At 42.2% G+C, this 21,286-nt stretch overlaps 2 protein-coding genes across 2 annotated transcripts in view; both read left to right on the forward strand.

Moving 5' to 3' along the window:
• Window positions 1-996: 996 nt before the first annotated feature.
• The window catches only part of LOC115255048 (tyrosine-protein phosphatase non-receptor type 13), a 401,461-nt gene continuing 381,171 nt past the window's right edge, over window positions 997-21,286 (forward strand). The window contains exon 1 of the mRNA XM_029852804.2: window positions 997-2,406. The gene's annotated coding sequence lies outside the window, so the exon portion shown is untranslated. The remainder of the gene's footprint in view (window positions 2,407-21,286) is intronic.
• Window positions 14,985-20,444, forward strand: LOC134286144 (uncharacterized). Its single transcript, XM_062847715.1, has one exon. It carries the CDS (start codon window positions 14,985-14,987, stop codon window positions 20,442-20,444), a length of 5,460 nt encoding a protein of 1,819 aa, XP_062703699.1.

Consider the following 21,286-nt stretch of genomic DNA (forward strand, 5'->3'; position numbering starts at 1 on the left):
TTTAGATAAATATCATTAGAATTTCCAGTGCTCTTTAAACCCAATTTAAATTAGTGTTTTTGAAGAATTTCCAATCTTTTACCTAAAGTTCTAAAAACAACTTGAGCGTATTTTCCAGACTCCTGACAAAAAAAAAAGGAATTCAGTGACGCCGACTTGGAAAACTTAATAAGTTTGTTTAAATAAAGGCTAAATGAATTCAATGAAGAATTAGTTTTTAGTAGAAATTCTCATAAAGAAAAGAAACAAATAAATCATATGAAGGCATTGTTGAAGGAATGTATTTGAAGAAACTTTGACTCCAGTTGTTGGTCAATTAGAAATAAAAAAAAAACTTCAATTTATAAAGTTTCAATCGAAATGTCTATGGGGTATGTGTGAAAACATCCTGCAATAGTTGGCTAAGAAAGTTGCCCTACAGTATTGTTATGAATAAAATTTGAAATAATACATCAACTGTGCTAAAAAATTATGGCTAATAGAGTTAGTGCGAATTTGCAGATTGAAAATGTTGATTAAAGAGCGCTAGTATAGAATACGTTTGTCTAAACAACGGAAATAATTTACAAAGGTTATGTCGTGTACATGCAATTGATATTCACAATTTGCAGCATAAATATGTTGTACTTACATTATGAACATGTACAAAACTCTCTCTGTTTATGTTTCCGCTTCTTCTCTCTCTTTTGAACTTTTGAACAATGCTCTTTCTCTAATGTTATACTCTCATGTTTCTTACCACCCACCAGGCATAGACCTGCAGTATAGACCACGCAGCCTACCATCATCGTGGAGTGAGATCAAAGCCCTCTTCAACAGACCTGCAGGCTGCAGCATCAGCACAGCCAATAGGTGAATACCCGAGTAAAAATATCTTCGCTCGCTCTCCGGTGTGCCATGTTTTCGCTCTCCTCGATTGAACCAAACACACGTTCGGCGGAGCACTCTGTTTACGTGCATGCTGGTCCTGCTTTAGTCTCGTTTGAACCTTCCGTCCGGACGGATTGGTTGCTGTCGGTTGTCAGTACGGTTACCGGCGTGGCGTTTTTGTTTCTTTCAAGTTTGCACCGTTGTTGGTTGGCAGTGTGTTGTGTATTGTTGTTACTTTTGGGGTTCGGTGTTGTTTGCTCTGGTCGAGCATTCAAGTGTGGAAAGTATCAATAAAAAAACTAAGGCTACATGCGAAGTTTTTGTTATGACCACCACGGTATGGTTTTGAACTTGACTTGGCTCTAGAGTGTAGCCTTAGTAGAATCAGCTGAGTCGGCTACTTGTTGTGTGTAGGGTGTCAAGTTCACGAAACAGTTGGATGTTGGTGGATGCGTTGGGAGCTCAAAGCATTGTCGTTAAGTGGTGAATTTTTTTTTGCGTATGTTGCACATTCTGTAATGGATCGAGGCGACAGACTTGTGCGAGGTTATCGATGAGTCAGGTTAAACAATTTGAAGAAGAGTTCGAGGTGGTGTATCAATCACGACGTTCGTTGAGGTGCATAGATAACAATTTTGATCGAGCGCATTGGTATCGTTACCGAAGCAGTTTACCAATCGATAATTGTATGCAAATGTGATTAATGTTAATTTGGTGTGATTATGGGGGCAGTTGATGTTTAAAATTACCACCCAAAGCAGTAAGACATCACGCGAATTCAAGGTAGTAGGAGTGATGTTATGTGATCATCCGCAGAGAGTGAATTGTCTCTTGCAGAAGAAATGCCAATATTGTTAAATTGTTGAACAGCGAAAAAATAATGTGCGGATACCTTGAGAAAATTGCAGCAACACACGTATGAAAGGCGGTTGTTTGCATCGAGCAACTTCGAAGGCAAAAAGAAAGAGAAGAAATAATTATCTTGAATGAAAATTTCGGATGAAATCGATCCATTTGCATGTGATGTGTGAGTGCGTTGCTGATAATTAACCGTAAGTTTGGATGGTACAGAAATTGATCGAAACCTGCTGACGAAGCTGTGTGGTGGTGGAAGCGATCTTTCGGATGCCAGTTGCAGCACAATCTCTATCTCTCCTCACCTCGGTGCCAAATCGAAGACCACAGAAATAGGAAGAAACAGCAGCAACAGGAAAAAGAAAAAGTACGAAAACCAACAAAAAAGTGAGCTTTTTGAATATTCAAACTCCCCCACCAAGTGATGAGCGATAAGATTTGCCATCGTTCACGCCGGTTATGAATACGGAATGAATATGTTTGCCCGGCCGAAAATTTTTTAAAGTGAAATCGATTGATGATTCGTGTGTTTTTTTTTGTGTTTGGCTGTGCCGGTTTTCCCCGCAACGGTGAACATCGCACCAAAGTTGAAACCTCAAAGTGAGAGTAAAACATTGGTAACCGATACGTCGAGACGACGAAGGATCTGAGTGCAGAAATAAAAAAAAACGAACTTTCAAGGTAAATTAGATCCCTTTTCACACTTCCATAATCGATCGAACCTAGACATAAGTCTTATGTCAGACAGAATGAAAGTCCCGACTCCTAATTCTTTGGAACGTCCTCCCACTTACACGGAATTGCCATTTGCTCAAAGATGATTCAGGTAGATGGCGAGTGGCATCGTCGGAAAGGTCCCTTTTTGTTCTCCTAAAAACTGATGAGGTCCATCGTCTGAAAGGACTCGCCACGGGTGGTTTCACCTTCGGGATGTATGATCTAATTTTGTGTCTCTTACCTAACCGTTGCTGACTAGGACGTAACTCAACCAGTTTCTCTAGCACTCGTTGTTTTGGTTGCGTGTAGTGCCTTCGGGAGAACTGATTCTGATTATGAACGGGTTTCGTTTTAATTAGCGATAAGATGGAGAAAATACCCGGGAGGTACGTGCCCTGCACATGTGCATAATGCAGGTGAGGCTTGTTGAGCGACAAGCGAACGATGTTTGTGAACATGGTTGCACAAGCAAAAGTTCGAGAGAATTTGTGTAGTAGAACACTTGGGTAGGCTTAAAATCAGTACTAGAGGTTCGGTTGCGTGGTGTTACCTGTTCTAACATTATTCTAGGCATTACTATTTTTTTTGAATAGGCGCGTTGAAATTGAATCTTGACGATTTCCATTTAACTGAACTTGGAACCGATCTAAGGCGAAGTGTTTTCTGTAGAAAACGAAGCTTATATGCACTTTTTGTTTTATATTTTTGAATATTTTGTTGGGAACGAGTAAGCATTATAACAAAAAGAACGAAAGCAATCGGCGGTTGAATCGTCTGTTTTTGGAATAGGACGAACACAGGGGCAAAGGCTGAAGAAGGGTAATTTTATCATCTGAAGTAACTCAAATATTAGTTCGAGAGGCTTCAGTTTGATGGAAATCTTGGGTAGTGAAGTTCATGGATAACTTAACATAGAATTGTACATAACCTAATTCTTCCAGATTTATCCGGTTAACCTTTTTCCTTCTAGAAAACGCATAGTCTATTATCACATCTGTGATGTTCGTCGGGCTATCATGCCTATTCATGTGAACTCACATGCCTCCCAATTTGGGATGTCCATAATGACTCTTCTACACAAAGTTGTACGTCTTTTCAAGAAAGCACTCACTCAAAGGTAGTATTTGCTTGAGTGCTTATTTTTTTTTATTTTTTTTAAGATGCTGCCGATAATGTGCAGTTTCAAAAGTCGCATGGTTTTACAAGCCACCTCTAATGAGCTATATGCACTTTTTACGCCTAGTCTAGAATTTCTATTATGAATATTGTGCAACAATTTTCTTTAGTAAATTTTGTGTGTAATGTACTAATTTGTATGTAAAGTAATGAAGAAATTTTATTACAATCTAATGTTGAAGTAATTATTTCATTTTTAATCATTTATTTTTTAAATATGTTCAATATAGAAAACTACTCCTACAAAAAAGGTTGGGGTAATAGAGTAAAGTGGGGCAAAAGTTCGAGTGGGGCAAGAGTTTCTTTTGTAGTTTTTGAGCTCAATTCAAATTATTTCTTTCGAGTGTCAAGGTTGTTCGAAGCCTTTTTGAAAAAGAGTGTTTCACTCCAAAAATTATGAAAATTGATGAATATTTCGAAAAGTTGTGACAAAATGTTGGTTTTTGCTCAAAAAATTGTAATATGCGATGGTCTTTCCAACGCTTAGAATGGAATTGTAATGAAATCGAATCCGATATTTTATTTTTGGGTGTAATTAGAACTATTTTGAAGATGCTTTAGCATGTATAAAGTATAGCAAAAAAGATTTGGAAATCATATTTTACACATAGTGGGGCAAAAGCTCGAATTGTGGGGCAAAAGTTCGACTCATGTAGCAAATTTTGGGTAAAAACTTAAAATTCTGCAAAATGTACATATTATCTCTAAAAATGCTGGAATTAGTGAACAAATTCGATCAAAGTTGAAAAAAAAATTGTTTTATTTGAATTTGGCGGAAAACTACTAATTTTTGGTGTAGTAAATTTAACCCTGATTTGGGTAAAATCCAGATCGAAATTTCGAATCGAGATCGAAAGTGTATTCCAGTTCCAACATTAAATATTAATTAGTTTTAGGTATTCCTATAACTAAAGCGTCAAAATAGTTTGCTACGGTTAGCGAAATTCCAGAAACACTTGATTCAAACTTTTGCCCCAGTGGTGGGGCAAGAGTTCGATTTGGGTAAAATCCAGATCGAAATTTCGAATCGAGATCGAAAGTGTATTCCAGTTCCAACATTAAATATTAATTAGTTTTAGGTATTCCTATAACTAAAGCGTCAAAATAGTTTGCTACGGTTAGCGAAATTCCAGAAACACTTGATTCAAACTTTTGCCCCAGTGGTGGGGCAAGAGTTCGAATAGGGCACACACATATACAAAGTGTTGTAACTCAAAACTGAAAAGACATTTGGCGTAACTTTGTTCAGCAAAATTTTAGCTCATGGATGGTAGAATCACCACACGGTATTCATATGTTTTGATCTGCTTCGAGTTTTTGAAAAAGATTGAAATTTCAATTAGGGTCGAACTTTTGCCCCACCTTACTCTAATCATAAAATAAGTCAAAATCACTACATCTTCAAATCTGTTCGTGGTGTAGTGGTAACGCGCCTGTATAGTGAGTGAGAGTCGTGAGTTATATAGCCAGACTTATCCATGTAGTTAAACCTGGCTCAGCACATAAGCCAGGGTGAAGAAATCGCACCTTAAAAAAATTGAGCCCTACTGAACATTTTTGTTTTCAAATTCAAAGTGCATTTAAAAATAAACTATATTTTTGATTTCGATTAAATTTTGTCTCAAGATAGTTAAATATACTTCATTGATCACAAGGCGGGCACTTCTCAAGAAAAAAAAATCCAACAAAAATAGTGTTTTGAAGTGGACTTTGTATTTGTTTGAATGATTTTTTTTCAGTGTAGGGTTCTCGGTAGGACTCAATAAAGTATATCTTAAAGATACAGTAGAATGTAAGACTTCATGATGTATGTATGTGTCAATATTGTGTTTAATTAGACACGAATCTTGTACCGACTTTTCGAACCCTCGAATGCCAACTTAATTGGTAAAGTGTCTTTAATAAAATATAATAATAATATTGTGTTGAAGTTTAATCAAAATATGATATTTTGCAAACTGTTATGCACTGTATTTTTTTTGGAAAGTTCTGCTATTGCCAGAGGAGGCTATATAGTTAAAAGTGAGCGCACCTCAAATTGTATTCCCTAATTTGGAACTCTAGTTTCAGAATCTTTGAGTTTTTATAAATATTTCAATCTGAGATATTTTATATTTTTCATTTTTTTCTACCTTTTATTCAATTTTGACATTTTTGAAAATGCATTGAATCTGTAGATCTGAAACACGGTTGCTACATGGGCACAGGTAATAACATTTGATGTACATTTACTTTTCATGTTTGTTTGGGTTTGCTTTGGGAATAGCGTGAAGTATCAAAGTTTGAAAACTGTCACGCCGATAAAAGAAGACTTTTTTATTATGGATTACGGAAGTGGAAGTTCACTCACTTTTAAGGTACTTCGTGTTGGCAGATTTTACGGAATGTTGCTCGAATCGAACCGAAATTTTACTGCATTGTTTGCTGTTGAAAATTGTGCAGATTGGTCAAGGTGTTCTGGAGTTATGGCCATTTTAGTGTTCCAGCCAGACCAGCACCGGCACAGTGGGAAAAATCGACCCAAAAACGGATCTTTTAATGCCGCTGGTTTCGGTACGCGAAGTTGACCATTTCTGACGTTTAAAAGTACGAGAAATCGTTTAATTCATCCACCGCACGGCACGGGAAGTGATTTATTTTGCCCCATTTCGCTCTTTTTTCATACAAAAAGAGAATCAAAATATATTTTCAAACTACCAACACGACTAAAGATCGTTGGAAATATCTGCAGGTGTAATTAGAGGTTAATAGCAATCATAAACATATATGAAAGATCTTTTCAAATGCTTATTTTGCCCCAATATGCCCAACAACTGCTGGAAATTGTGAACCTAAATCCAAGATGGTGGCTCACAACTAGAAGAGGCGGCTGTATCAAGGAGTTTAAGGCTCTAAAACAATGCAATATGGGACATGCATTTGGTATGGGAAAGATATCCGGAGTTCAAAAATGGGAACCAGAGTACTCACCATCTTGAGCCCAAAATTCAAGATAGAGGTTGTTTTTAGAGGTTTTAGGCTCCTAAGTCATGCAATATAGATGCACACTCAATCCTGAATTGCCTATTCAGCACTTTTTTGACGAAAATAGAACAGCAGAACTATTTCGGTAGCTTCGGTAATCGATTTTACTGAGGCTCAGTATACCACCTGTCAAAACCGGGAGCAAAAGGTAAACTATGCAGTATAGCTGTATTCAGCTGTTCTATTTTCGTCAAAAATTTACCGAACACGTATTCCAAATTAAGTGTGTGTATTTGGTATGGAGATGTCTACAGTCTAAAAATGACGACCAGAATATACAAGATGACGGCTCAAAATCCAAGATGGCGGCTCAAAGTTCAAGATGGTGGCCCAAAGTTCAAGATGGCGGTTGTTTTAAGGAGTTTAAGGCCCTTAAGCCATGCAATATGAGAATATTTGGTACAGGACAGATCGGTGATGTACTTGATTTGTAGTAATGAGCTGAATTTTAGTATGGTGAGAAGGTCAATTCTCCGATTCTGCAATGAAATGGTGCAAAAAGCGTGGGTATTATGATTCCTTGCCTAATTTGATGCTGTTTGAGCAAAACTTTGGGCAACAGTGTTGTTGTTTTCTCCATTTCTTGCAACATAAACAACATAGTTATCCAAAGTTTTGCTCAAACAGCATCAAATTAGGCAAGGAATCATAACACCCACGCTTTTTGCACTATTTAATTGCAGAAACGGAGAATTGACCTTCTCACCATACAAAAATTTAGCTCATTACTACAAATCTAGTACTACACCGAACGTGTCCCATTGAGAAGATGTCCAGAGTCCAAAAATGACGACCAGAATATGCAAGTGGCGGCCCAAAATCCAAGGTAGCGGTCCAAAATTCAAGATGGCAGCTGTTTTAAGGAGTCTAATGTTCTAAAACCATGAAATATGGATATATTTGGCATAAAGAAGATGTCCGGAGTCCGGGCTTCGTGCAATGTGGGTATATTTGGAGAGGAGAAAATGTGCGAAGTCCAAATATGGCGAAAAATTTATCTAAAATGACGACCCTAAATTCAAGATGGCAGCTCAAAATTCAAGATGGTGGTTGTAATAAAAAGTTTTGAGAAGATGGCAAGATGCAAGATGGCGTCAAACAGTTCGAGGTGGAAGCTGATTAAGGTTCTAAAACCATGTAATATGGGTATATTTGGCGTGAGGATAAACATATTCAAGAAAGTGACCTAAATAAAATTCAAGATGACAGCAGTTTTAAAGAGTTGTGGGCTCTGAATCCATGTAGTATAGGGAAAATTTGGTTTGTTTTGTTTTAACAAATGACATCTAATAGCGAAAGGAAAATTGTATTAAAAATTAATCAAATTAGAAGAGTATGCGCAGTGATTGTAGTATAAATTCTATAGATTCATAATCTGTTAATCTATTAATTTTTGACTGATGTTCGGAATAATAAAAAAAAATATTAAACTAATTCACTTATGTTGATTTTTTGGGGTACTCGATAATGGGATCATGGTTTCAATAACGATATCAGCATTTTTTTTTCTGAAACATTCAGTTCGAAAAAATACTGCATTGAATATAGTGTGAATGGGCAATAAGGCCATTTATTTTTATTATGGTCGCAAGCCTTACGTTGCAAATTTGAATATGGTAACTGGTTCTGAGCATAACCTCAAAAAATATCAATTGCTTTCTTGAGAAAATACTAGCCAGTAAGCTGTTATATTCCACAATTTCATAATAATCAATAATTTGCGTAAAGAAAATGCATGAAATACACATCCAGATCAATATTCACCCAATTTCAATAAATAGATTTCGTTATTTTCTTACAAACAAATATCTTCCTAGTCAAACCATTTTTTTATCTGCAGTCACTTGAAAGCGTGCCGAATCTAAAGTGCACAGGCTGCAGTAGTAAATAGGAAAACGATTCTTAGACTCGGTACGTGTTGTCAGGCAGCAGTCAAAGTATTTCCGCTCATGTATGTAGTTCCCTGGAGGATTAAAGAGCTGTAAATTAAGCTGTTAGTACATAGGGTCAAATATTTGTCGAAAAAGAAACCAATGCTCAAACATCTTGTTTGACTCGGTCGAATTTTCATTAATGTCAAACTGATGTTGTTTCCTGAGTTCTTTTCTTGTCAAATATTTGACCCTGCGTACTTCAGGTCTTAGAATGAGTTAATGAAATCAAAAACTGCTACATGTATGTTACTTCTCATAATTCAAATCACTGTAGTTTTGCCAAATTTGTACTATTGGTTCAATAAACATTTTTACGAGGGGTTTCCATAAAAATAAGTTTCTTTTTTGAAAAAAAAAAAAAAACAGTACCTAATGCATATAGTAGAAGTTTAGCATCCAATCACTTTCATTAACCAGCAATAACATTACGTTCCCCGTCCTATCTAACGCTTCAACCCTTCCAATCGGGTGATGATCATCAATCGCCGAATAGTTCTCAGAATACAAATCACCGAAGGGTTCAAATCACCATTGCCATCAACAACGTACCGCCGCCGAATGGTAATCACCTCGTCGGCCTATGTTGCAGGTTCTGCTCGCTCCCATTCTCTTTCGTTCGGCAAACAACAGTCTCCAAAAAGCGGCGTCGTTTCCGCCGCCGGCGCAGCGCCTCTGATCAGCAGAGCGCTGTTATAGACACTCACCCCACTCGTCGTTCGTTCGTTTTGTTGGTATCGTACCCAGATTACACAAACGAGAGCCGCACGCATGGCTTTCTTCTCGGCGGCAGCGGCGGAAATCTGCCATCATGCTGCATCTGCCCTGTTATTATGCAACCAAAGTGCGCACCGATTGTGTTGTGTGAGGAGCGAGAGGTTCGCAATATGTTGTATGTTGGCACCACCACACCACTGACTGACTGCGGCGGTACCTACCGCACTCTCGATAGATTTGTTGTTTGCCGCGGGTATCACGATGCACCAGATCTTGCGATTTGTATGTTTCGCGCAAACCGGAGTAGGTGATCCTCCTCCTCCGGAGTCGATCGGCATTGTTTGGTGTATAAATTCCGGTTCGTTTAAGGGGGAATGTACAATAGAAAGCATATCGCTTTGTGTTGTTTTTTTTTCATGGGATATGAATTAGGTTATTCGTTGGAATCACGAAAAAAATCACCAGCAGTTGGTATGGTTATCTCTGCACGACATATAATTAAACAAGCTAATCTCGATCTGATGGCTACAGCCAACTCGATTCGTGATTTACAACACAACCCTAAAATTTACTACGCTTTCCAGTGAATTCAAAGTAAAATTTCCCTTTCTAAACTATTGGTGGAACAACTTTTTCGCGGTTATAATTCCCTAATAAAAAAGGACGCCAGAAATTCGCTGATGTCGCCAGTTTTATTACGGAATGGTCGTTCCAGTCTGTAGTTTGTGGAATAAATCGATCTACAGACCAGAGGCGTAAACAGATAGCGAGTCTTGGCAAAATTCAAAGGCTGGTGAGGGACGGCAAATTTCAGATATTTATATCATCAAACAAAAAAAAAAAGATTTATATGCAACCAAAAGAGAAGTTTTCCCAAATCCCCAAATGTTCATTGGTGATATTGGTGACGAATGCATTGATACAATGTGAATTCTCAATACGCTGATAGGTACCCGCATAGAAAAATACAATTCACAGTATCATGCATATCATAAGAAGTTGGTTCGTGGAATCATAACTATACCACAAATAATTGTTTTATGATTGCATGATTGAGAATGAAAAAATGTATTATTTAATATTTTTCAGGAATCATAACAATTATAATAATGATTCATTGAATGATACATGAACAGTTCTGAATCATACGTTTTCGTAAATTTTGCGGCCGTGATTTGATTTCTTTGAGGTGTGGCATGTCTTTTTCGGTTTCCTACAGATTAGAAACCCCACAATATTGAGTCATTTCTTCTTGCGGTTGTTAATCAGGCCAATAAATTGAACCTTCAGGTGCGGAACATGCAGGTCATTGTAATAAATGTGATGAACACTGCAACGAAAATGCATCACGATTTCACCGCACCCAAATCCACAGTACAGTGTTAATGATGCACCGTAATCCTCGCCGTAAACTGCCACTCTCACTGCTGCTCGTGCACATTGGTATTTCCGAGTAAGCTGCCGGGTATGCATCGCATATGGAGAGCGCTAACTTACCTTGCACACCTTCCATCGGCCTTAAATAATTGATCCTCTGCCACCTCCTTTAGGAGCATTGTTTTCTAACTACCCGCGAGCACTAAGTCGACATGGTCTCATGGATAAAGACCGCACGAGGAAAAAGGAATCAGCCGAATACCCATCACCGCAGTTCGAGTCCCGGATAGTTAAAAAAAATCGCACCCAAATATAAACAGAATGAGTTACGTCACGCACTTGACAGGTAGTTCCGCAGGGGTGTGTATTTTTTTCAAGTCGATAATGCAGAATAACGAAATATTTCAAGCTTGTTTATATTATTCAGTGTATCATAAAGTAAACGATAAAGTGATTATAATGTGAATGATTTGACCATTTTTTTGTTCGTGAAAATTGCCATTTTTGAATGGTAACGATACTTAACAACCCATTCGGTCTATCGTTCAAACTCCGAATATGATACATGTTATCACAAATATGATCCACAGTATCATTGATTTATCATACATTTTATTATACCGTGAATAATTGGAAAATGATAAATAGAATCATAAACGTATAATACCATTTTATTCGGGTAGTACCTATGTATATTTCAATAGCAGCGCAACGCACGTTACCGTCGTCGCTCGGATGCATAAATTATGACACTCACTGTTAAATGACTGTCATTAAGCATGATTCAAATGAGAGTCAATTTGTTTAGTATTAGTGCACGGCGCTATAAACACCAATAACACTTGCTATATGAATATGAATGTAAAGCGTAGATGAAAAGTTCATGCAGTCAGAGCTTTGTGTTTTTCCGTAAAGAGACGATGCTTTTGGATGTTGTTGATACTGTACAGAACGGGACGTGGTTCGTCTCTGTTTTTATGATCGGTGTTTGTCTTTCACAGTGAGGGTTGCAGTAAGTGCCAATAGGTGTTAATCATCCTAAAATTGCACACTTTTGATTATAGGTTGTGGATATCCACTAACTGGTTCTGGACATTGAATTTTCTACAATTGTTGGCACTTGCGTAGATACATTGACAAATCAAACTAACGATTCGGCTTGATCATCTCCAGACACATTTTTAGGGAATACTTTTAAATATTGTCCTGAACGTTATGGGCTACGTGGCCGTGCGGTTAGCGATGCCAGCCGTTTAGGCCATGGGGTGTGGGTTCGATTGTCACTCCAGTCGTAGAAAACTTTTCGTTAATCGAAAAATTCTTCAGTGGGCCACTGGGTGTTGTTTACTTTGTTCGTTGCCTGGTGTAAGTCGTGTTAAGTCTGTAAACGGTGTATAGTGTTTTTTTTAATATACGTTGGTAGCTCATTAAAATTCCATCCTCTGATATTCTTCTAAGTTTCCACATTTGAGTATCTACCAGAAGTCATCTATGAATTTTCTCAAGGAATCTCACAAGGACTTAACAAATGCATACGCTGGGGTTTTCCTCTTATATTTTTGCAATAATCTTACATCAGAGAAATCAAACCTCCGCATGAAACTCATTCAAGAATTCGGGCATACTCATTCTTGCAGATGTTCCTTGACAGATTTATTCAAATCATTTGATGTCTTCAAGTATACTTTTAATTAAATCAAGCTTTCGTCAAAAGTTTTGGAAACTTCTGCATTGATTCTGCTGAAAAGTACACCAAATTGAGAAGAAAAAGTATCAAGGTGAAAGCTTTCTTTACTAGTGTACGTGATCTGCCATAATAGAAGATAGTGTGCGTATGTTATTGAATACGCATTAGAGTGGGTCATCCGTTGTATGGGAAAATGAAAAATTGGATGGCATCCTATCAGATCAAAGATTTTTAGGTCCCATTTCAGGAACCAAATAAGTGTGCAAAATTTGGGCACGATCGGTTATGTCTACGTTTTGCGCATCGCGTTTGAAGTTTGTATGGGATTTTATATGGGAAAACACACTTTTTTTGCATTTCTCTCATGACAAGCTCGATTTTTTCTAAACTCGTGTAACCGATAATGCGAAAATAGCCTGGAGTGTCCTGAAAAACTTTGTCGAACACAATGAAGTGATGTGATGCTTATTAAAAAAGTTATATCGTTGGCGTTGCTTGTTGAAACAGCATGATTTTGTTGCTATTGTTATTCCTTTACAAGTTTAACATAAACACATGCATGCGGTTTGGTGGTTATATCTATTTTCACAAGCGTCGGATCGCTTTGCGGTCTTCGATAAAGTTTTTCAGAACATCCTAGGCTATTATTTTACATTGTTGGTTAAAAAGTTTCAGACAAACTTTTTCAATTTATGACAAAAATGCAAAAAAGTACGTTTTCCCATGCAAAATCCCATACAAATTTCAATTGCAAATTTTGCACAGATACTCAGGACCCGAAACGGAGCCAAAAAAGCTTTGATCTGAGAAATCGGTTCCGATGACCCACGCTAATACGCATGAAAATAGTAACACACACTACCACGTGGTGATTCAACTTTCATCCGTAGATAGCGCTACTGAAGTGTCCCCCGATCGTCATGAGAGTGGACATTCTTTATATTATTATTCTTTGATTTTAGTGTGGTAATAATCCAGTGATTAGCCATCATAAACTAATGCTTTATCCACAGACAAACAGACGTAACACTTAGAACAAATTCCTTAAAAATTCATCGCCCAGTTACACTAGCACCTGCTGGTGACGATATTGCGCGAATCACTAAGCTTTGCAATATCGTCAACACCAGGCGCTAGTGTGAATTGTCAAACGCGAACAAGAACGATGAGCGCGCCTCTGGTTGTTAAAGTAACAACTGCGGTGATTTAAAATGATCGTTAAAACCGTGAGCGATGAATATTTCGTTAGTGTTACATCTGTTTGTCTGTGCTTTATCCTTCATTGTTCCTGAAAAGCAGCTCTGCCAGTCGTGAAAATGCATTTTTCGTCAAATTGCAAAAAACTCAGAATAGCTTCGCGAATCACAGGCGAGTGCTTGCCAGCTTCGTTTAGTCACGAATAAAGAAGTGCGAGTATTCTCGGGCTCCTATTGTTCACGAGTAGGTTTGTTTTAGTTTGTGTTTGCTCAGCTGCAATCTTCATCGTTTTCCATCTCTGTTCACTACTACGTTCATCTATTTTACTTCACACCTGGATTTAGATATTTTCATGTTTAATGTTTCTAGTTCTGCATGCTATGAGTAAGTATTTCTCATACTAGAAATATAGTCAGAAATTTATTTCACGGCATGATTTATTCTCTCTTAGTCCCTAAAAGAAAGTTACAGATAAGACCTTGGAGTTGTTTTTATCCCAAACTTTGGATAGCTCGTAAAAATCAGTGGTTTGTCCGATTTTGGCTCTCTTTGGCTTAAACGTGGTCACCGAGAGCCTGCTTCAAAATTTAATTTAATTCAGTTGAATTTAATTAAAAACTCATAAAAGGTCCTCAGGTCCAAAGCAATAACTTTGCAACTAAACAAGTAATCGGGACCGTTCAAGTATTGTTACGATCTAGCACTAATAATTTTGAATTATATAATCAATTACAATTCGCCAACAATTATTGTATTTACCCTACAACCAACACACTACACACGCACTCGATACGATCGCCGAACAGTTCGATCCCCTAGCAGCACACAGTAGGTACACTACAGATCAGTTATTAAAAGCTATTCAAATCGAACGCACGTATTTTGCTTTCCCGTCGGTCGGGCAGTCCGAATAGACCACGTCTATGGAATAATTACTCCGTCGTCGTCGTTGCAGAAATTTCGCTAATTCCGTTCGTCAGTTTCGCTTTTGTGGACAGTTTTCGATTCCTACGGTTTGTAGCCTACCGTCGTGATCATATCACGGAGCGTGCCACGGGTCAGTGTCGCGAGTGACCAACGTAAACGTGACCATTTTGGTGCCGAAACCCGGGACAGTGAGTTGCAAATTTGTGCCATTGCACTAGTGTCGTGTCGTGGAAGGTTCCAGATAACCGCCATCGCTATTCGGGCCGCGTTCAGAACACGTGTTCAAACGCAGTGCAGTGAAAGTGATTTGTTCCCGTGGATAGATCTGTGGCCAAGCCAAGATCAGCATCGCTCCCGTCGGCTCCAGCAGCAACGGAGGATAGCAGCGCAACGTTGCACCGTGCACCCTTCCCTGCCACAGCAGTCAGCAGAATTAAATCGGTCAGGTAGAGTTTACCACCGCTCCCAGGTACGTGCCCTTTCTGGTGGTGGTGATTGATTTAATTATGCCGGTGAAGAAGGCAAGCAAGGCCAGCTCAGCTACAAAGCTGAAGCTTTTACATCGTCGTCGCTCGAACATTTTGGGCTCGGCGATGATGGTGAATGAGTTCAACCGAACGTATGAGCCCGCTCGTCAAAACCAATTAGCCACTCAAATTGCGCTTTTGGATGAGTTGTGGCGTGATTTTCTCTCCACCCAGGAGGAAATCGAAATTTTGGAGGACAGTGAGGAACATTTTTCCGAAGAAAGGCGAGATTTCCAACTGTTGTACCTCGATCTGAAAGGGTCGTTGCAGAGCAAGCTTCCCACTGTACCTCCGGCCCCACCCGCACAGCCTCGCGCACCGTCTTCAGTTTGCGCCCTACCGGCCCAGCCAATAACCAACGTTCGGCTGCCGGAGATTAAAATTCCAAATTTTGGAGGCAAGATTGACGATTGGGTACCGTTTCGCGATCTTTTCGTCTCGTTGATTCATTCCAATCAACAATTGACGGCAGTGCAAAAGATGCACTATTTGCGAGCATCGTTGACGGACGAAGCAGCTCGTATTGTATCCACACTTGATATTTCCGCCGATGATTATCAAGTTGCGTGGAACCTTTTGAAGGATCGCTTTGAGAATCCAAACTTGCTCATCAAGCGACACATGTCGGCATTATTGGCGATCAGTCCCATAAAGAAGGAGTCTGCTTCAGGACTGTCGGAGCTGGCCGACAGCTTCGATCGCCATGTGCAGTTGCTGAATAAGCTCGAAACAGTGGAGGAACACTGGAACTCGTTCCTCGTTGAGCGATTAAGCAGTTGCCTGGACCATGGCTCACTGCGGGAGTGGGAAACCCATTTAGACGACGGCCAGAGACCCACTTATAAACAACTGATCGATTTCATTCATAAAAGATCGCGAATCATCACAACATTAATGCTCTCCCACACTACTAGTACCCAATCAGAGTCAAAACCGTCAAAACCACGCCTCACAGCCCACGTCGCTTCTGAGAACGTGAAGAAGTGCCCTCACTGTAAGCAAGCCCATCTCCTGTTTCAGTGCAGCGGTTTCCAATCTCTCGTTCCACAACAACGTTTCGAATTCGTCAAGAAGCACGGGCTCTGCATAAACTGCTTGAAGGGTGCACACCTGGCGAAGGATTGCTCCAGCGGTACCTGCAAGCAGTGCTCCAAGAAACATCATTCACTGCTGCACCTCCCGCCGATTTCGTCTGCTTCGGTTCCTGGTGCACCAGCAGCAGCTCCCAACCAATCTGTACCAGTTGCAATTGGTCAATCCGCTGAAGCAATCGGTGCGCGTTCGTACCAAGTATCGCCACGCGACGCTAACGCCGCCGTACGTCCACCGTCGGCAATTTCCGGTGCATCACCACTCGCGAACTCGTCGTTCCGTACATTTCCGCAATCGTATTCGGTCGGTATTCCCCCCACCACTCCGTCGGTCGATTCTCTCGTCGAAACAAATTCGCCTCCCTCCACCTCCTGTCAAAGTGCTGAAGTGACTCAACATTCTCGTCAGAATACGGTCGTGCTATCGACAGCCGTTATCAAAGTGAAAGATGCCGACAACAATGACCATTTCGCTAGGGCGCTCTTGGACAGTGGCTCCCAACCCAGCTTCATCAGCGAATCACTCTGCCAGAAGCTCCGTCTGAAGCGTTTCAAGATCAACTCGCCTGTCAGTGGGATAGGCCAATCCACCGTGAACGTCCACTTCGGCGTAACGCTTTCGCTCGCTTCACGCTTCGGAGATCATCGCTTCACTCTGGACTGCCTGGTACTGCCAAAGCTAACGGTGTCGCTACCCAGCCACCACATCAACGTCTCTCGTTGGCAAATTCCTCGCAATCTTCCGATGGCGGATCCCCAGTTCAACATCAGCCAGAAGATAGACATCATTATCGGCGCTGAACTGTTCTTCTCGTTGCTAGAACATCAGCAAATCTCTCTCGCCGCTGGGTGTCCGCTACTACAGAAAACCGTACTTGGATACATTGTATGCGGGAAGATATCAGATCCAGCTCTCGATCCACCGGCAGTCCAGACCAGTCACATCTGCACTGATGACCTGCTCGACAAGCAACTCGAACGGTTTTGGGAAATCGACAACTTCGACGTCGGACGATCCTACACTCCCGACGAACAACGCTGCGAGGATCATTTCCAACAAACCGTTGGACGAGATACAGACGGAAGATACATCGTCCGTCTACCGCTGCGAGAAGACATGTTGCCAATGCTCGGCGACTCCTACCAGCTCGCATTCCGTCGCCTCCAGTCTATGGAGAAGAAGTTCGCTGTTGATGAAGGTCTCCGTATCGCCTACCACGAGTTCCTGGAGGAGTACGAAAGTCTGGGTCATATGGAGGAGGTGAATCCGCGCGCGTCGCGTAGCCCGCAGTTTTTCCTACCCCACCATGCCATCCACCGTCCTGAGAGTTCCACCACGAAGACACGAGTAGTATTTGATGGGTCCTGTCGAAGTTCTACCAGCTTATCACTCAACGAAGTTCTGTTTGTCGGACCAACAGTGCAGCCAGCTCTGTACTCTACCGTCATCAACATCCGTCTTCCTCGGTACGCCGTCACTGCTGACGCCGAGAAGATGTTTCGACAGATCTGGGTGCACCCGGATGACCGGAAGTATCAGCAAATACTCTTCCGAAAGAATCCATCAGAACCAGTTCGCATCTACCAGTTAAAGACCGTCACCTACGGTCTCGCTAGCTCGCCGTTCCACGCTACTCGTGTGCTCAACCAGTTGGCCTCTGACGAAGGAGAACGTTTTCCATTGGCGGTTCCTGTCATCAAGAAGGGAACGTACGTAGACGATGTCCTCACCGGCGACGACGACCAAGTCAAGCTTGCCGAAACTTGTCGCCAATTGATGGAGATGCTACACCAAGCAGGCTTCGTTCTACGTAAATGGGCCACCAACAATACCGCCGTTCTCGCCAGCGTTCCTCGTCAGTTGTGGGAAACCAAACCAGACCTAGAAATCGATCGCTCTCCTACTGTGAAGACATTGGGACTTCTCTGGTTTCCTCAGTCGGACACATTCCAGTTCAAGATACCAACTCTGTCGCCGCTGGATGTCGCAACCAAACGCCTCGTCGTATCCGAGATGTCACAACTATTCGACCCACTCGGCCTTCTGGGACCCGTAGTGATGAAAGCTAAGATGTTCGTTCAAGTGCTTTGGGCAGAACACTGGTCGTGGGACGACCAACTGTCCGAAGAACACTCCAGCTGGTGGACAATCTACCGCTCAGAGCTCAATCAGCTACAGGCACTCTCCGTGCCGCGCAGAGTCGTGCAAAACCGTCATTACAGTCTGCATTGCTTCTGCGACGCCTCGAAAGCAGCATACGGTTGCTGTATCTACGTCGTTTCCCGTGACGAGCTCGGACAGTCCCATAGCCATCTGCTGACAGCCAAGTCACGTGTTGCTCCACTACGTGGACAATCCATCCCTCGCCTGGAGTTGTGCGCCGCGCTACTCGGCAGCCAGCTTGCCGACAATCTCCAGCAAACAACGGATTTCGTCGAACCTCCAACGTTTTGGGTTGATTCCAGCATCGTGCTACACTGGATCAAGTCCCAGTCAAATGTGTGGAAGGTTTTCGTCTCAAACCGGATCGCAGAGATCCAACGCCTTACCAAGGACTGCAAGTGGAGACACGTTCCGTCGGAAATGAATCCAGCAGACCGGATTTCCCGAGGGATGATGGCAAGTCAGATCTCGAAGGACGATTTGTGGTGGCATGGACCGAATTTCCTCAAAGATCCCGTCGACAGTTGGCCCGAGTGTGTGGTTTCGATGCCGGATCTTCCGGATTTGCAGCAGGAAGCCTGCCCAGTCATCGCTCTGCACAGTGCTACCGTCGACCAAACACTGTGCGACCGATTCACGGACTTATCGAAGCTAATCCGTGTCGTAGCACGATGCTACCGATTTTTCAACAATTCGAGGCTCCCGCGCAGCGACCGCACCATTGGTTCACTGACCCCAGAGGAAAGTGAGCATGCGCTCAAGATTCTCGTACGACAAGTTCAGTTAGCGTCCTTCCCAGCTGAAGTTCACCACTACCGTAGCGCTCAAAGCATTCCATCCGTATCTGCAACATCGAAATCGCCACTCAAGGACTTGAAGTTGTCCATGGATCAGTTCGGTTTGCTCAGACTCTGTGGACGATTAGCAAATATGAAAGCACCGTACGACACTCGTTACCCGATCCTTCTACCAGCCGATCACCGTCTCAGTTGGCTCATCGCTCGATCCAGTCACATCCGAACACTTCATGGCGGTCCAACGCTCACGCTCGCTACGATTCGTCAACGATTTTGGCCAGTCCGGGGTCGACAGCTAGCAAGAAAGGTTGTACGTCAGTGCGTAACCTGTTTCCGTTGCCAGCCATGGCTAGCACAGCAGATCTTGGCACCCCTTCCATCCGTTCGTTTGTCACCTGCTAGACCGTTTATACACTCCGGGATGGATTACTGTGGGCCGTTTTTCGTACGTCCGTTAAGTGGTCGGGGCGCGTCGGTTAAGATCTACGTCGGTCTGTTCGTATGTCTCGTGGTGAAAGCCGTGCATCTCGAAGTCGTCGCCGATCTGACGTCCGCCGCCTGCATAAATGCCGTTAAGCGCTTCGTAGCTCGTCGCGGTCGAGTGCTCGAACTACACTGCGACAACGCGACTGCTTTCGTCGGGACAGACCGAGAACTCCGTTCGATGCGGGAAGAGTTTCGTCGTCAATTCCGGTCCAAGGACTGGGAGAACTTCTGCGTGGAAAGCGGAATCAAGTTTCGCTTTATCCCGGCAAGATCACCGCACTTCGGCGGTATCTGGGAGGCCGGAATCAAGTCCTTCAAGCACCACTTCCGTCGCATCATGGGCAACCGCTCATTCACCGTGGACCAGCTCCAGACCGTCGTTGCCCAAATCGAATCAGTCCTCAATTCCCGTCCTCTCTCTCCGCTTACAGATTCTCCTGACGATTGCTCCGCTCTGACTCCAGGGCATTTTCTTGTTGGCGAACCGCTCGTGGCCATCCCTGAGCCTGACCTGGTCGACGTCAACTCAAATCGACTCTCGCGCCTGCAGGAGATGAAGAAGTCGGTCCAAGACCTTTGGCGTTGTTGGCAGCTGGATTACGTCAGTCAACTCCAGCAGCGAAGAAAGTGGAAGCGATCCCAGCCGGATGTGCGCGTTGGACAGCTGGTGCTCGTCAGGCAAGCGACTGCGCCGCCACTGCAGTGGCCGTTAGGACGGATCGTCGAAACCGTTGCGGGCAAGGATGGACGAGTTCGGGTGGTCGTAGTCAAGACCGCTGCCGGGCAGTACAAACGAGCAGTCACGGAGATCGCCGTTCTACCGATTGCTCCTACCGAGGACGACCCGAAGGACGACAACACCATAGTCAGTACCAGTCACCAAGACGAAGATGATGGTTGAACCGGACGGCTTCAACGGCGGCCGGCATGTTACGATCTAGCACTAATAATTTTGAATTATATAATCAATTACAATTCGCCAACAATTATTGTATTTACCCTACAACCAACACACTACACACGCACTCGATACGATCGCCGAACAGTTCGATCCCCTAGCAGCACACAGTAGGTACACTACAGATCAGTTATTAAAAGCTATTCAAATCGAACGCACGTATTTTGCTTTCCCGTCGGTCGGGCAGTCCGAATAGACCACGTCTATGGAATAATTACTCCGTCGTCGTCGTTGCAGAAATTTCGCTAATTCCGTTCGTCAGTTTCGCTTTTGTGGACAGTTTTCGATTCCTACGGTTTGTAGCCTACCGTCGTGATCATATCACGGAGCGTGCCACGGGTCAGTGTCGCGAGTGACCAACGTAAACGTGACCAAGTATCGTTGAGACAGTATTCACTTGGATAATAATGATAATAATAACATGGGAATCATCTGGTTTTGGACTAATTTCAAAGGATTCTGGTCAGTTTTTTTTCTATACGTTCTAGGGATCCCGAAAAGTGGTCAATTAGGTGACGACAGTTACCTTATAAGAGTTTTCAGTCCAAAGCCTGGCGTAACGTGGTCCCAGGATTTTTTTTTCGGCAACAGTAGGCTTTCGATGGCCCAAGTTTAACGATTTTTCTTCAGATTTTTCCAAAGCTATAGGCAGCTGTCTCACTACAATAGATGGCAAAACAAAATCATCATCATCAAAAATGAACAAATAATAATACCGTTTTTAAAGGCGCCACCGAAGTGACCACCGGAAAATTCGTATTGTGTGACGCAGTGACGTGTTGTGT

The sequence above is a fragment of the Aedes albopictus genome, chromosome 2 (genome assembly GCF_035046485.1).
Source record: "Aedes albopictus strain Foshan chromosome 2, AalbF5, whole genome shotgun sequence".
In the NCBI taxonomy this organism is placed as follows: domain Eukaryota; kingdom Metazoa; phylum Arthropoda; class Insecta; order Diptera; family Culicidae; genus Aedes; species Aedes albopictus.

Bases quoted from the DNA above. Each gene is read 5' to 3' on its own strand.
- LOC134286144 (XM_062847715.1), top strand. From the start codon at position 14,985: ATGCCGGTGAAGAAGGCAAGCAAGGCCAGCTCAGCTACAAAGCTGAAG.